General features: G+C 36.6%; 1 protein-coding gene across 1 annotated transcript; it reads left to right on the top strand.

Moving 5' to 3' along the window:
* Positions 1 to 650: 650 nt before the first annotated feature.
* On the top strand, positions 651 to 17,556 carry LOC137286411 (uncharacterized). Its single transcript, XM_067818265.1, has 8 exons — positions 651 to 777; positions 4,570 to 4,923; positions 5,359 to 5,511; positions 7,502 to 7,723; positions 9,718 to 9,993; positions 10,965 to 11,645; positions 11,854 to 12,063; positions 12,278 to 17,556. The coding sequence occupies exons 2-8, from the start codon at positions 4,629 to 4,631 to the stop codon at positions 12,445 to 12,447; spliced, it is 2,007 nt and encodes a 668-aa protein (XP_067674366.1). The 5' UTR covers positions 651 to 777; positions 4,570 to 4,628; the 3' UTR covers positions 12,448 to 17,556.
* The last annotated feature ends 900 nt before the right edge of the window (positions 17,557 to 18,456 follow it).

The following is an 18,456-nucleotide window of genomic DNA, read 5'->3' as shown; positions in this document are numbered from 1 at the left end:
GTTAAAAGGTATTTTTTCATGTGTGTCAGCATCATCTTTTCCATAATTCTTTTTATTAAATTCCAGATAGACACCTGCTACATTGAGAGGTGCGGGTTCAGGTTACCAACGGACGTCTTTATACCATATGACATATTGTATCTTTGATCGGAATTTGTTTTTAAGGCATAAAACACACACACACACACACACACACACACACACACACACACACAAATACATTACTGAATATTGTTTAAAGTTTTCAGCGCTGTTCTATTTAAGGTACTTTACTTATAATTCTTTGTATAGACTCGTGTCATCCCATTGTTATCAAACAGGAACAAGTTGGAAGGCAAGTGACTGTGAAAATAAAGAATGTTAACATTTTATTGAAAAATACATATCCACTTACATCAGAAATTGAAACGATGTTGGAAACCCAAATATCGATTACATCACGGGCTTTCCCGTATGGTAGTGTCACCATCTATGGCGTAGTTATGCAGTATTGTCCATTGATTGTTTATGAATAACGATACAACACAGCACGACACAACACACCCTCCATTGGATACACGCATCTGTTATAGCTATATGCAATCTATACATCTCGCCCGTCAGACACTATTCCCGGTAACTATACTGAAAAGAGTTCTCGGAACTACCGTGACGTCACATGCAGTCTGTAATCTCATCATGGCGCGCTGAGTGCGCCTTGTGCCCTTTCTCCCATATCAACACTCCTTCTTCTCACTTTTGGCAAACATTTATGGAACAAAATTCTGTATCCGTTAGGTAAGTCCTTCTTCTGTACTACTTTCAATGTTAAAGTCTATTTCAGGCCCTATAATAGTCATTCTTGATATTAGATTGAGAAAAGTTCGGGTGACATTTAAGGAAGTAGGTCATAGCATTGGTATTGCTTGAATGAAATTACAGTAAATTCAGAAAGGCAAAGTCAACAGCGGATATATGTTGTTTACATCTGAAATATATTTTTGCAGTTAGATTTATTGTTAATGCATGGCCTGATAGGGCAGAGTCAGAAGTCTTTATTTCACAATGTCATCATGACCGATACTAACCTGTATGACGTGGATGGGAGCGTATCTTTCAAATTTCACAATGTCTATGTACACACAAAGGAATTCGTATACGAACTTCTTTTAAATGTAGGACTTCGTGAAATATTTGAAATTTAAAACCAATATCTGGAGGACGATTAAAATGAAACAGGAACAACACCATCTTTTCAAGTATGTCGTTTCTGCGCATGCCTATTGTCAGGGGCAAATTTCAGTTGTTGTTCTGTACACAAAAACAGGCAGCCGTTGCGAACAAAACGCGTAAGATTGGCACTGGGCAGTGAAATATATCATAATGTATGAAATAGGAAAATGTGTTCAGAACCATTCAAAAGTTCCTTGTTTTTTTTAAATATCTATTCAGTAATGCATTGCTTATTGCATAACAGATGCATGTACAGATTTGTATTTCACAACACGTGGTACAGACGTCGATTCGCTATTCTTTTCATTTTGTACCTCTCGATCACATTGTATTGATTGAATGGTAATAGAGCTGAAATAATCGATCTTGTTCGTAAATAGGCCATCAGCAATACAGTAAAATGATGTTCTTAAGGGCATCTGTGTTACGCTCATAACATCTGCGGTATAAACACATGCTGCCATGGAACCGATTTCTGCCGGAATTAAAACAGTGTCGGGGTATCACTTTTAAAGGGCCACTTTTTACAGTGTTTTTACTTTTATACATTTATGAGTATCTTTTTGAATGTGGAATAAACACCGCAATTATATACTGCACATGACATGTATCCTGTACCATATAACGGACACTATGTAACATATCCACTACATAGTAAAATGAATATGATATACACTATAATGTAGAACATGTATTCTGCATTATATAACATGTATCAGAACATGTACAGAATGGGCTCGACTCCATGTAACAGGCACACTACACAATATATCATATACACTATACTATACAAAAGAATATCACGTACATGATAATGTAGAACATGTATTATACACTATACCATACAAAAGAATATCACGTACATGATAATGTAGAACATGTATTATACACTATACTATACAAAAGAATATCACGTACATGATGATGTAGAACATGTATTATACACTATATACTATACAAAAGAATATCACGTACATGATAATGTAGAACATGTATTATACACTATATGCTATACAAAAGAATATCACGTACACGATAATGTAGAACGTGTATTATACACTATATGCTATACAAAAGAATATCACGTACATGATAATGTAGAACATGTATTATACACTATATACTATACAAAAGAATATCACGTACATGATAATGTAGAACATGTATTATACACTATACTATACAAAAGAATATCACGTACATGATAATGTAGAACATGTATTATACACTATATGCTATACAAAAGAATATCACGTACATGATAATGTAGAACATGTATTATACACTATATACTATACAAAAGAATATCACGTACATGATAATGTAGAACATGTATTATACACTATACTATACAAAAGAATATCACGTTCATGATAATGTAGAACATGTATTATACACTATATACTATACAAAAGAATATCACGTACATGATAATGTAGAACATGTATTATACACTATATACTATACAAAAGAATATCACGTTCATGATAATGTAGAACATGTATTATACACTATATACTATACAAAAGAATATCACGTACATGATAATGTAGAACATGTATTATACACTATATACTATACAAAAGAATATCACGTTCATGATAATGTAGAACATGTATTATACACTATATACTATACAAAAGAATATCACGTACATGATAATGTAGAACATGTATTATACACTATATACTATACAAAAGGATATCACGTTCATGATAATGTAGAACATGTATTATACACTATATACTATACAAAAGGATATCACGTACATGATAATGTAGAACATGTATTATACACTATATACTATACAAAAGAATATCACGTTCATGATAATGTAGAACATGTATTATACACTATATACTATACATAAGAATATCACGTTCATGATAATGTAGAACATGTATTATACACTATATACTATACATAAGAATATCACGTACATGATAATGTAGAACATGTATTATACACTATACTATACAAAAGAATATCACGTACATGATAATGTAGAACATGTATTATACACTATATGCTATACAAAAGAATATCACGTACATGATAATGTAGAACATGTATTATACACTATATGCTATACAAATGAATATCACGTTCATGATAATGTAGAACATGTATTATACACTATATGCTATACAAAAGAATATCACGTACATGATAATGTAGAACATGTATTATACACTATACTATACAAAAGAATATCACGTACATGATAATGTAGAACATGTATTATACACTATACTATACAAAAGAATATCACGTTCATGATAATGTAGAACATGTATTATACACTATAGGCTATACAAAAGAATATCACGTACACGATAATGTAGAACGTGTATTATACACTATACTATACAAATGAATATCACGTACATGATAATGTAGAACATGTATTATACACTATACTATACAAAAGAATATCACGTACATGATAATGTAGAACATGTATTATACACTATACTATACAAAAGAATATCACGTACATGATAATGTAGAACATGTATTATACACTATACTATACAAAAGAATATCACGTACACGATAATGTAGAACATGTATTATACACTATATACTATACAAATGAATATCACGTACATGATAATGTAGAACATGTATTATACACTATACTATACAAAAGAATATCACGTACATGATAATGTAGAACATGTATTATACACTACATGCTATACAAATGAATATCACGTTCATGATAATGTAGAACATGCATTATACGCTATACTATACAAAAGAATATCACGTACATGATAATGTAGAACATGTATTATACACTATATACTATACAAAAGAATATCACGTACATGATAATGTAGAACATGCATTATACACTATATGCTATACAAATGAATATCACGTACACTATCATGTAGAACGTATGTTATACACTGCACAGAATGGGCCCTACTCCATGTAACAGGCACACTACACAATGTGTAACATACACTATACTATACAAAAGAATACTACGTCCACTACAATGTAAAAACATATGTTATACACTATACAGCATAGATCCCACCCCATGTAACATGTATACTGCAAAAAAAATTTAAAAAAATAAAAAAAATTTAAAAAAACCCGGCCCCCCCAAAAAACCCAAAAAACAAAACAAAACAAAAACAGAACAAAACCCAACAAAAACCAACCCAAATGAATATTCATTCATTCATTCATTCATTCATTCATTCATTCATTCATTCATTCATTCATTCATTCATTCATTCATTCATTCATTCTGCACCATATTAATATGTACTCTACACCACATAATATCCATACTACTATTGAAATGAATGTATGTGATGTATGAATTTGTCATTCCAGAACCACTAATTCACTCACGTCTCAATTTGATGTGAGTCATTATATTTGTCTTTGAAACAATGACTCACGGAAGTCGCCAACACATCATACAAGAAATCATGGATACTTTGGGAGAAAGTATTCAGTGTGATCAGTTAGTCAATACACTGGCTGACAAACAGATCATCTCAAGAGATGACGTCACACGAATAACCAGCATTGAGGACAAGGACAAGATGATGGAACTGCTTCAAGTTGTTCTGGAAAAGGGAGACGAACTGCATCCATTAGCTCTGAAACTCCTGGAGGTGATGAAGCATCCTAACCGACAAAGCACAAGGAGGGCGGATCAAGCAATAGAAGCAGTTACCAGTGGTAAGCTGGACTACATTCAAGAGTCCAAAATGTGGTATGAGTGTGTAAGGATGTGAACATCAATGTGTTCCCCTTTATCGAGTTAGGAGCCTATGGTTGTTGGTTGAGGCGTCCCATGCATAACATGTTTGTCGTAATGGGTGACTTATTGGATCTGGTGGTCTCACTCGATTTGGCTGTTTACTCATGCTATCAGTCTCTAGACCACATCTCACTTTATGGTACGTACACATATACGTGCATGTTGAAAAGAATGCACAGGCCTTTCGGATTTTGTTTGATACTATTTATTAATGTTAATATCTCCACTGTGTTTTTTTTATCAAATATCATTAGTTTTTGTGCTTTCTGTCCATAAAATAACAACACAGGCCAAGTATACGTCGGAGTGAAATATAACCAAATACATTAACTGACAAAGAAACCTTGTTTCAGGATCATCTACTCTTGCTTCACCACCGTCGACTGACAAACGCATTCTGTCTAACAGTGATCTCTCAAATAACTGGGCTCTGAAGAATTTTATGGTTGATATTTCTAAACATATGGACGATGACGACTTGGAGTCGATGAAGGATATCATGGACGGTAAAGTGATAATCTTAGTCAAAGCATATTTTATTACATATACACATCTAAGTTAGCCAGTGTGAATGCTATCCTATGCTATTTTCATGAATTATTCTTTAATATCCTTTTCAGCAATGTTGCATTTTCTGTTACCAGTATAACCCAACCATAGCATAATTTGACTTTTGGTGTTAAAATCAACAAAAGTCATATGGTGAATATAATCTGACTCGCACATAACTTATTCTGAGAGAAATTTTACACTGTCAAAATATGTAAGGGCATAGTTTACTCATGATTATCAGTTTTGATATGTCCACCCGATGATGCCAAAGAACTCACTCTTACATCGATGACTGGCTGTATCCAGCGTATGATGCCAAAGAAGTGACTCTAACAGGGATTACCGACCATGTCCACCTTATGATGCCAAAGAAGTGACTCTAACAGGGATAACTGACAATGTCCACCTCATGATGCCAGAGAAACCACTCTAACCAGAGCGACTGACTATGTCCATCTAAAGAAGTGACTCTAACATTGACGATGGGCTATTTCCACCTTTTGATGCCAAACAAGTAAGCTTGATGCTATCGCCACCTAAAGAATGAAAATTGATCATGTCAACCTTCTTATGCCAAAGAAGTATGCCTAACATCGATGACTACCTATGTCCACCTTCTGCCAAAGAAACCACTCTAACTAGAGACTGACTATGTTCACCTAAAGAAGTGACTCTAACCTTGAAGATGAGTCATGTCTCTATATTCTGATGCCAAAGACATCACATTCTAACAAGAGAGTCTGACTATGCTCACCTAAAGAAGTGACTCTAACCTTGAAGATGGGCTATGTCCACCTTCTAATGCCAAGAAGTATGCCTAACATCGATGACTGCCTATGTCCACCTTCTGCCAAAGGAACCACTCTAACAAACCAGACTGACTATGTTCACCTTAAGAAGTGACTCTAACCTTGAAGATGGGCTATGTCCACCTTCTAATGCCAAGACGTATGCCTAACATCGATGACTGCCTATGTCCACCTTCTGATGTCAAAGAAACCACTCGACTGACTATGTCCACCTACAGAAGTGACTCTAACCTTAAAGATGGGCTATGTCCACTTTTTGATGTCAAAGAAACCACTCTAACAAGACAGACTGGCAGTGTATATCTAAAGACGTGACTCTAACATTGAACATTAGCTATGTCCACCTTCTGATGCCAAACAAGTTACTCTAACATCGATGACTGACATTGCACACCTTGCGATGCCAGTGAAGCCACTCTAACATGAGTGACAAGCTATGCTCACTTTAGGATGAAAAGAAGTCACTGTAACATCTATGCTCACTTTGTGATGCCAAAGAAGTCACTATAACGAGGATGACTGAATCTGTCCATAATTTCTGGTTGGTGATGAAATGCACGTAAATGATATTGATGATACTTATATTTAACACATGAATTGATTGCAAAATATTTGATCCCATTAAAAGCTGATAATATAGTATCGAAACAAGACTGCAAATACAAGACAAACGAAGTGAAATATCTGATCCATTTTATCATGATGTTACTATCCCGACAACGGTGTATCTAACATAATTTCAGAACCCTTTAAGGACTCGCGGGGCTGAGAGGGCGGTGTGGTGGCCTTGTGGTCAAAGCGTTCGCTCGTCACGTCGAAGACCCGTTTTCAGTTCCCCACGTGGGTACAATATGTGAAGCCCATGAATGGTGTCCCTCACCGTGATATTTCTGAAAGCGACGTAAAACTCAAACTCACTAATTCACATTTGTAACGAAATAGTAACTGATCTTAATTACAAGAGTACGATTGTGATCTATATTTAACCTTAAAAGTGATTCATAGCATTTAAAACATCATGTGACAATATATGTGCATATAAGTTAATTTCATTGGTACATATGTAAAGGTTATCGCGTTATGCTATTTATATGTCGAATTCAATCACAGCATGCGTGCTCATTCGCAATTTTAGGTGAACCAGGCTTTCATAAAGCTGCGATGGAGAAGATTAACACGCCAATGAAACTATTCAAACAGCTGATGAACACTGGCCGCATTAATGCATATAATCTGCACTTCCTGCAAGCACTGGTCAGGAAGGTTGACCGTTTGGACCTGAATTCCAAAGTTCGACAGTTTTGTTTAGAAAGCCGCAACAGACCGATTCATTTCTTCACACCTAGTGAGCAACCAGGTCAGTGCATGTACTTCATAGATAGTTAACGTAATTTAATTGATGGAATTCACCTTTCTTCTGTCTCCTTTTACTACTGCAAATTGTTACCTGTAATTGGTTTGTTGTTTAACGCCGCACTCAGCAATGTTCCAGCTATTTGGTTGCCGTCTGTAAATACTCGAGCCTGAACAGGGAATCCAGTGATCCACTGCAGTTTCGGTCTACACAATTGGGATACAATGCCATGTGTCAACCACGCCAGCGAGTCTGACCACCCGATCCAGTCAGTCGCTTGCTTACGACAAGCATGGGTCATTGAAAACCAGTTCTTCCCAGGATCGTCACGGGTCCCATGAAGCTGTAGTAGTGATATATTGTATATTGAAACATCCATTGTCTCACACCATATGGAATTGCATAACCAATTACTATTGATTAACTCACTTATGAAGGTTTCAAACTCAGCGACAGATTTATAAACGTATCACACTAAAATCTTCCAAACCAGTTATTTGGTCGGAAGAATTTTTGAAACTGTAACACTGTTCATCATTGTGGTCTTGGTGCTAAAGCAAATACTTTCTTATGCATTATGCATTACATTAGCTTTATTTCTCGGATTTTGTAAACCAATAAACCATTTTAAGGTATTCAAAAAGATTCATGTATTCAGATTGACATGGAAACATAATGTTTTGGATGTCATTATAATCGTAAACATTTTGCAACACTTTAAAGGTCACATGCAACAAAAAATTCAAACATAATTAAAACACAGTTATCACTTATTCATGATATATAAAATGCATTGCTGAATAAGAAAAAAAATAATAAACAAAATATTTTCTACTTGGGTTGACCTCCCTTGAAGCAGCCGCCATACCGAACCTAGTCAGAGAAAGTGAGTGTGCACTCAAGTGTAACGAAGCCTTTTCATTGGCCGACCCGTGACGATCCGTGAAGGTCCCGGGGTAGAATAGGCCTTCAGCAACCCATACTTGCCATGAAAGGCGACTATGCTTGTCGTAAGAGGCGACTAACGGGATCGGCTGGTCAGGCTCGCTGACTTGGTTGACACATGTCATCGGTTCCCAATTGCGCAGATCGATGTTCATGTTGTTGATTAAATGGATTGACTGGTCCAGACTTGATCATTTACAGACGGCCGCCGTATAGCTGGAATGTTGCTGAGTGTGGCGTAAAACTAGACTCCCTCACTCACGTATTTTCATTGGCCACTGGTTCATTTGCCGATAAGCTTAGCCAGCTCCTTGTCTTATAAGCCCGATAGGTGTTAATTTCAAATTGCATGTGGCCAGTAATAGAAGTTGCGCAGTGCATATTGTCGTCAAATTAGTCAATCGTTTGAACTCGAGGGCTTTTTTCAAGTTTATTATTTGTATTAGGCTGAATTGTCATTTTTGATGATTTGTTTCGGTAAGTGCATACCGAAAGGTAACAGAATCTTCAAAGTTGTGTTAACCTCTATGTTATTGTTTACTTTTGAGGTAAAAGAATGTTAATTATGGGGGTTGAGTTTCCTTCGTCTTTACCGGTCATATGGTAGGATATTTCTTTTTCAGTACCTAATAAGAACAAACTCGGAGACGAATCTATAGTGATTTTACAAGGAGAAAAATACGTGTTTTTTTGTGATTTTCAGTGATGACTGTATGGCAACGAAAAAATAAAATGAATAAAAAAATCAAATAACGATGCCACATCATATCTTTTCTGAAAGTTCAGAGGCGGTGAGGTAGTTGTAAAGCAATCGCTCGTCATCCAGTGAAACTGGGTTCGATTCCCCATATGGATGCAATGCGTGATGCCCATTTTTGTTATTTTGTGATATTGCTGTGATATTGTTGTGATATTGCTGTGATATTGCTGGAATGTTCCTAAAAGCGACGTAAAATTAAACTCACTCACTAACTCACTTAAACGTTCACATGAAAACATTTTGAATCGTTGCTGAATGTTCAACAAATGAGTAATCATGATCTTCATTGCAGAAAACGGATACAAATATGTTAAGCACCACATTGAAGGTGGCATTGACCAGCTAACACATTCACAAGCAGAACGTCTCCGAGCAGAGGTTGCCGATATCTTGTGTATACCACCAACGTTTGTCTTCATCAAGGGTATCGAACCTGCAGATAGTCTCCTGTTTACGTTCATGGTGCGAGAAAAGGATGTCAATAGCTTCATCACTATATCTCAGGAGATATCACTGGTTCATTTATCTGTCCATGTGGAAATACATGACACTGAATTACGCCTGTCAGGTAAGACAATCCTTTACTTTTAATGATCCAATCATTGGTTGGTATTTGTGTTATACTTTAACGCCACTCTCAGCAATATTCAGCTATATGGCGTCGGTTTGTAAGTAATCGAGTCTGGACCAGACAATCCAGTGATCAGCAGCACGCGCATCTTTACGTAACTGGGATACGATGACATGTGTCAACAAAGACAGCGAGTCTGATCACCCGATCCCGTTAGTCGCCTCTTACGACACGCATGGGTTACTGAAGTGGAACTCTAACCAGATTCTTCACGGGCTGATGAAATATGAATGATCCTACTAAACATATACAGTATCAGATTATTACTTGACTTGGAAGAAAGATAAAATCAAATCTTTTCATTCATTTTTCTCCGTTGAATCTATACACATGCACAAAAGTTAAGCGCCACTATTTTCATAGTGTCTTGATTTCACCACTGAAGATCAGAAATACGAACTATAAATGTTTATGACTGAGTTAGTCTTCCACAGATTTTTTAACCTAAGATGGTCTGCACGTGCAACTCAATTTCCCCACTATCTGAATCTTGAAAATCAAGTTTCACACACATGGTTTCCCCGGTCTGTTGTGAGATTCTCCTTTCATTTTAACTGAAGTTACGCCGAGAGATGGCAGGTGATGGGCATGAAAGATGCTGGCATGTCATGCAGGGTCATTGCAAGGCAAATGGGTCGTCATCAGCAGCGTCCTCACCCTTTTAGTTGCCAAAAATGATCGAACCAATGACGTCAATGACAGACATAGGTCTCTTTATGATTATTACCATTGAGTATCCAAAGCAGCAGATCACAAAATAGTGGGTGGCGCTTAACTTTTGTGCATGTGTATATATGTAGATCAGATGATGATTAAAGCCGTTTTAGCAGTGCATTTATATGAAGACTTGTTTTGGACCACATATACTTGTAGTTGAAAATATTCACTATATACTGCAACTACTACAGAGATCGCCCCAACTCAGGAAAAGGACCACAAACCTATGTTCGACCATCTGAAACACCTGCTCGAACGTGAGCAGAGTCTTCAGAAGCAGCTAGAAGAAAGAGATGAGAAACTGGTAGATCTTCTGGAGGAACTAGATAGATCGGAAGAGGAAACTACAGTAGATCAGGTCCTACGAGGTGGAGAAGAGGATGTGGACATACACCAATTACATCAACAGTATGAACTGTACAAAAACCTTTTTCTCAGGATGGTGGATGTGCTGAAAACGATGACTCCCAAGAAGACTGCCAATGGCACGGTTGGGTCATTAAAGTCATCCAGTGCATCTAGTCTTTTCAGACAGCTATTGTCTCAAGCGAAGCAACGCTGTGATACAGATTTGTTAAACAAACTGCTGGATACAAAGACGATAATTGACGACACATTACATGAAGAGAGATTTCAGAAAATGCAGGATATTATCATGATGCTCTCAGAGGAGGTGGAAGAACAAGCAGAAATGAATGCAAATCTGAGGGCATCCAGTGACATAGCTGGTGCATCCTCAACTTTCCTGCAGGACGTTTTGGCAATTCAGAAACAGACTAGAAACAACGCCATCAAACAACACCAGGAAGAGTCTTATACGCATGCAGTCAGTAGTATGATAGGACTACAGGTGGTTCAACGAATATACCCAGGTAGACACCTTCAGCTACTATTTTACTGTGCACATTTTTACATTTGGATAATACATGCATGTAGGTCCACTGTGAGAACGTGTAAATCGGACCCAGTGGTCAGTATATAATATCTATCTTGCAAAGCATCTTTGTATCAATAATGTTGAATAAGTGGCTATTGTATTCAGTCTCTCACGTGCAATTATCACTGCTTTATGTTTTCTAGCTCCCCAGGAGATTGCCCTTCCTCCTGACCTTCAGTCACGTCTAGCCAGCATGACTAATCACAGCTTGACAGGCAAGGAGAGGACTAGACTTAAGAATATGCTCTGTTTCTCGGATCCCGAGAAGGAACAACTGGCCCAGAACCCAGAGAAGCTTCTTGAGCTGGCGTTCCTGAGAGAACTCCGCAAGGGTAGATTGGGAGAACCTATGGGTAAATATATGTGTTCATCATTTTTCATCTAACATATACCACTTTGGTCATCTCTAATTTAATACTGCCGCGGAGTTAATGGAATTTGATTCTGATATTGATTGTTTCATATAAGGCATGATGATTTTATTAATACATTAAAGTATTTAATACAGTCGGCTTTTAGAGTTTGAATGTTGGACTTCATTATTTGAGGGTAATTTCTAACATGCAGAGACAATTTTGGGGGACATTTTGGCCAAGATACGAAAAAGACAACTCGTCAAAACCCTTGACCAACAGCCTGCATTGGTAAAACGGCCGTCATCAGAGAAGAAGGGCAGTGGGGCAAGGACCCGTACACCTCAACGAACAAGAAAGGAAAGCGAATCTAACAAAATGTAATGGTGATGTGATAAATGAACAGATGACCCCTTCCTGAGAAGTTGAAAGTTGCTGACAGAGGTATATGTCGTGACCGAGAGAAATGTGTAGTAGTTTCTGAAATATTCAGATCAGCACAATATTACCATAAATCAAAACCATAATGTAGAAAAATTCCCGTGATGTGTATAAGGTGAACTGGGCCTTTGCCGCTGCGGTCCATATGTGAGAGATCTGTTAATACCGATGGGAACACATCCTCGATATCTCCTACATCCCACCGTAGACACCTGATTGGACGAAAACCCAACCAAGGGAGGCAATAAATGTATCATACCCGTAAATGTATCCATTGTATGGGGGAGATTAATCGGAACGTATACCATGGAGATACCTAGGATGATGGGAACAGGTGGTTTGTTGGAAATTCATGTGTCTTAATTCTATAATGTTTTCTGTGATAATTTATTAAAAGCACATATATGTGTCCCTGTGACTGATTCGGGGCAAGAGCTTTCCGAATAACATTAAAATCGGCAGATTTATTACCAAGTTGAGGTGATATGTCCTATCCTTCAAGATTTGATCGCCGTTATCTACATAACGCTATTTGTCCTTCTTACACCTCATCACCGGATCATTTATACTGAATTGTCACCCTGCCTGTGTCAGTTTCCATAAATCAGTGTTATGTGGTACCATACTGAGCCACAATCGAATACCACCCGTGAAGGTCCGTATTAGAATATTGTTCTTCAGTAATCCATGCATGTCGTAAGAGGCGACTAACGGGATCGGGAGGTTGGGCTTGCTGACTTGGTTGACAACGGTTCCCAACTGTCCAGGCCGATGCTCATGCTGTTGATCTCTGTATTGTCTGGCCCAGGCTCGATTATTAACAGACCACCGCTATATAGCTGGAATATCGCTGAGTACGGCGTCAGACTCAACTCACTCACTCAAACAATGAATCAAATATCACCTGAGTCGTTGTCGTCAAGTCCCATGACTAGGACACCGTCAGCGTTTACATTGTTGTTCATTTGCATGATTGCTTTCACAACAAACTAAACACATGACGTCCTGGCTAACAATTTCTTGACGTATTCCATAGAGCGACGTTCCCATCAACGTTAGCATATAGTGAGCTTGTTTATATTTATATTTGTCCTGGCTCTGTACACTCCACCTGCTATGTGCTACTTGTTATCATCTACATATTGTTACTATTGTTTATATATTCCTTGTCACTACATACTACTTTTGTTGTGTCCTCACCTGCGGGTAGACACTTTTAGCCACGATTTTTTAGCTGAAAAATTACCGATGTGACTATAAACTTGTATTCACTCACTCAGCCACTTTTAGCTCGACAAAAGTGATACTTGTTTTCATTTACATATAGTTACCATTCTTTATATGCTGTATGTTTCCATACCTGGTTGTAATTACTTCTAGCTTGATACATGTGCTACTTGTTTACCGGTTGTTGTTAATGTTTATCTGTTGCTTTGTGCCATATAATAATGTCTGCATGCCTGTCATCACATACGTAATGTGTTAGTTGCTTTCATTTACATATAGTTACCATTGTTTATATGCTGTATGTTTACATACCTATGTATGTTGTAGTTACTCTTAGCTCGATACATGTGCTACTTGATGTCACCTATTGTTGTTAATGTTTATTTGCTGCTTTGTACTACATAATAATATCTGCATACATGTCATCACCTGGTTATAGCTTGATAACGCCGTAAGAATCTATATATACATGTTACTCAGTGCAAACACAGACGGTGTTATTCATAAAGTCGTATGCTTCTTTACTTACTTACCGACTTGTAAAAAGACAAAAGCATTGGATTCGGTCCATTTAACGTACTTAATCACTACATCCATCTATAAGGTAGGTTACAACACTTGACCACTTTTTAATGCATTGTGTATTGATAACGTATGATAATACAGTTTTTGTGTTAAATGTACACAGCACTATGGGCACTCTTTTTTTCTAAAATAGAGTTCTGTAAGTGTTCGTGAACCATGGACAATAGAAATATGGCCTTATAGCTAAATCAATTTAAAGTTCCTGCGTTTCTGTTTAATGTCCTATTTGGTCTCGTAGTTTTATTTTCACCATGAATAATAAGAGAAAGACTTCTTTAGAAAATTAGGTGTGAATATATCAAGGAGAAAAAACTTTCAAAATGTATTATGATGGACATGCAGAGAACATTTCAAAATTTAATGTATCACTGACAAAAATGATGTATACTGCAATTCCCTATTTTAATTTGTACCATAAGTTCAAGCGAACAACTGACTTGCCTTAAGAGTGCTTACCTTTTCATGAACACCTGCAATCATTACTGTTTGATGATGATTCATAAATGCGTCCTCTGTCACCGTATCTCATGTTGTCACTGTATTGTATAGTCCACACTCAATTGTTACAATTGTCATAAATCTGCAGTTATGCAACAAACAAACAGACACATATCCATTTTATCATTGGAATTGTACAATCGGGATTCCTTAAAGATGTGGAAAGAGTTTTGTCGTTTATGTTGTAACTTCATATTTTTAACTACATCTTGAAGTTATTTTTATGTTTTGGATGTTGAGCTATGTTTTGAGTTAGATCATGGAATGCATGGTATTTGGTGGAAGGTTTACCTCCTTAATGAGAGAACGACTAAGGCAATGTTTCACCACAAGCAGAAAGAAGCCTCAACAGGCATCTGAGCGCCTTTACTGTGGACACACTAACTGAATGTGTATCAAGTCCACAATCCAAGGGAGATAATCAAAAGATCACAAGCAATGGTTTAATATGTTAAACAAAAACTGAATTCAACCAAACAGTGTTCATATTGTTTTAAACATACCGATCGCCATTAAATATTTTAGGAAAATATCTATTGAAAGTATAATTTAACAAATAATTAATTTGCAAACATTTGGATGCCAATATAGAACTGCCTCATCCCATTCATTTAAATTGAAGCACCCTTCAAGGCTAGAAGAGAAAATTGTAATGGTAAATTGAAAAAATATATGCAACAAACAAACAAACAAAACGTCTTAACAAACAAAAACAATAACATAACTTATCCATTGGTAGTGAAGGCTAGCCATATGTATTTTTGTGAATGCAACTGTTAAAAGAACTTACTGTAAAACCTGTGATAGTGTTTATCTATTAACAGGAAATGATAGCAAGATTTGTTTGCAACTCATATTCTTTAAATGAACATGATTAAAAAATTTAAAATATATAAAAAATATAATTATCAAGGAGGCAATATTCATCATTTCATTTTCGATTGATGTGCCAATAACGTGTATGGTTTCGGTTCACCACGAGGCAGCAAGCTCCAGTGTTTCAAACTCCAACATCACCTTGGTGAAGAACCTAGCTTTAAGTATTTATGCCTTAATTTTAAGTCGCATTTCTTTTGAAATCGTATATTTATTAAAATGACAGTGTTGAAAGTGGTCATCAATATAAACGCATAAACCTATTCAGAGATACAAATTTGTTTTTAAATAATTACTGAAGTTAGTGTCACTTTGCTACACTTTGGTACAGCACACTACTGTGTGCCTAAACAATACTACAACAACTTGCACCACAAAATTTGAAACTAACCCCATATTTAAGTGTGATGAAGAATATTTGTTTGAACTCATAACTGATGTATTTCTTTTCTAGCTAACCACTAACCAGATTTTAGAAGGTTGAACATATTGGATTATCGAACAAAACTCGGTTTGTGCAGTCGACTCTACATATCCAGAAGTTTCCTATGGATATGGACAGGTTTTGTTGCTTTTATTCCGTATTATACGGATTAGTAAAGAGACACGAAGAGAGAAATGTAAGGGATTTTTTTTCGCGCGGTGGACAGGATTTTATTAAACTTTAAGACAACTTGACTTTTTTATCCTAAATATATAATCTGACCAAGAGCTGTATTTATTTTTTAGTATTCAAGATAGCGTTGTTTTCACAAGAGTGTTTATCGAGAAATAATGGCATCTGATGAATTGATTTCTTATAGATGTGAAAAGGATTTGGTCGTTTACATTGTAGCGGCAGACGTCATTTACGAAAATTTGGAAAATGTTTTTATATCTTGATAGATGTTGAGTTGTTTTGATTTCGACAATGAAATGTATGACAATGTTTTCAAAAATTTTTCTCCATGATGAGAAAACGATTGTAGGGATGTTTTACCACGAGCAGAAAGAGACCTCAACAGGCAACTGAGCTCATTTACTGTAGACACACACAGAGTATCAAATTCGCTATGCAAGGGAGGTAATCACAAGAAGACAAACGATGGTTTAGTATGCTAAACAAAGAATGAATTCAAACAAACAGTGTTCATAAAAAATACAGATTTTCATCAAATATTTGTAGAAAATTACGAATTTGAAATACAGTTTGACAAATAATGCCATTTCGATGCCAGTATTTAATAAACTAGTCCTATTCATGTCAATAAAAACACTCATTCAGGGTTAGGAGAGAAAATTGAAGAATGAACAGAAAATTGATTTGAGAAAAAGTGTTGATTCCTGGTATGGTGAACACATTTAAGACATTTTTTCTTGGTTCTGATAAAATTAGTATTTAGATTTTTTATAACTTATTCCTTGATAGTGGAGGCCAATTATGTGCATTTTTATGAAATAATGCACTTGTTGAAAGAGCTTACAATAGTACTCAATGATGTTTAATTAAATTACTCGGAATGATAGCAAGATGTATCATGCTCCTCGTGCTCCTTAAGTAAACATGGGTTCAGTAATGACATAAATTCTAATCTTATGAAGTAGGTAATGGTGTTTTAACTAACATAAGCCGATGTAACTGTTGTGTGGTGTGATTTAAATGCAATACTAGTCAACAGAGTCTAATGGTCCAAGCTACATCTGCTTTGTATAAACTTTAGGTTTATTAATAAGTATTTGATGAACTGTTCGTGCCTTAGATATTGCAAAATGCAAAATGCAAATGCAAAATATTATTTCAACATTATATAAGTTCTTCCTACCTAATTTACACAAAAAGAGTGTTTTTAGATCGAAACAGTCTTTTTGAATAAAATTATACACTTACTTTGCATTGTGTTTTGGTGTAATTGAGGTTCATTGATTGGACACGCTGTAGACCCCCCTATTCACAAAATGGGCCAATCACATGTTTCCTTCGCCCGGATGATTGATCAAACTGCTTAGCTATAACCATGGCAACAACAGGTACTGATGTTGTCATGTCACGCTGGTATGGTGACTGGCAGAGTTACCAACTGTCAATCCGTGATTTGCTATGGAAACTCAAATATAATAATTTGTGAATCTGCCTCTATTCTCAAGACAATCCCTGATTCGACGAGGCATACTCGTTATCTAATTTCCTGTAAGTCAGCACCGAGTTAGTTTTTGAGTGGTCGGTGCTTGTTAGCGGTGACGTACAAGATATCACAGACACCAGTGATGGATGGCAAGCCAGGACTGGTCAGATTGTGGTTTTCCTGGTGGAGGTTCTCAGAGACAATACAAGAGCTGTGTGGTGTTGTGTTGTCATCCTGAAACACAACACAATGTTAATGGTACCACGCATGCCTCCAGGATGTACTGCTCAGTCAAACGTCTGAGTTACCTCGCCATCACATACCATTACTGAACTCAACGATTCACAAAACGATCGTTTCGTCTAACGTTCACGGTATGAAAACGCCACACCTGTCAAGGAAGTCCAAAAATACACCTTGCTCCATCCGAACGCATAACGGGTGCTCAGTGACGATTTCACTGGACACCAGCGGCGACATGCATGATTTGTGACAGTGTATCTATCCTGGTTAAGCACGCAGGTTTCCACGTGTGTATCGCTTTGCTCTGTGAAGCTAATTTCCAGTTAAAGAGACACTTTGGCCACGGTTTCGTAACTGACATTCCTATAAAACAGTCATATGGCTGAAATGTTTAGTCATTTCTCGAAATGCGTGATCTGAC

The sequence above is a fragment of the Haliotis asinina genome, chromosome 6, assembly GCF_037392515.1.
Source record: "Haliotis asinina isolate JCU_RB_2024 chromosome 6, JCU_Hal_asi_v2, whole genome shotgun sequence".
In the NCBI taxonomy this organism is placed as follows: Eukaryota; Metazoa; Mollusca; class Gastropoda; order Lepetellida; family Haliotidae; genus Haliotis; species Haliotis asinina.
This window is presented reverse-complemented; position numbering and strand designations above follow the sequence as displayed.

What these genes read in the sequence shown, in the direction of transcription:
- LOC137286411 (XM_067818265.1), top strand. Translation starts at nt 4,629, where the DNA reads ATGACTCACGGAAGTCGCCAACACATCATACAAGAAATCATGGATACT. An exon ending in CACACCTAGTGAGCAACCAG is followed by an intron (nt 7,724 to 9,717) that starts GTCAGTGCATGT and finishes TCTTCATTGCAG; the next exon opens with AAAACGGATACAAATATGTT. An exon ending in GGTTCAACGAATATACCCAG is followed by an intron (nt 11,646 to 11,853) that starts GTAGACACCTTC and finishes TATGTTTTCTAG; the next exon opens with CTCCCCAGGAGATTGCCCTT.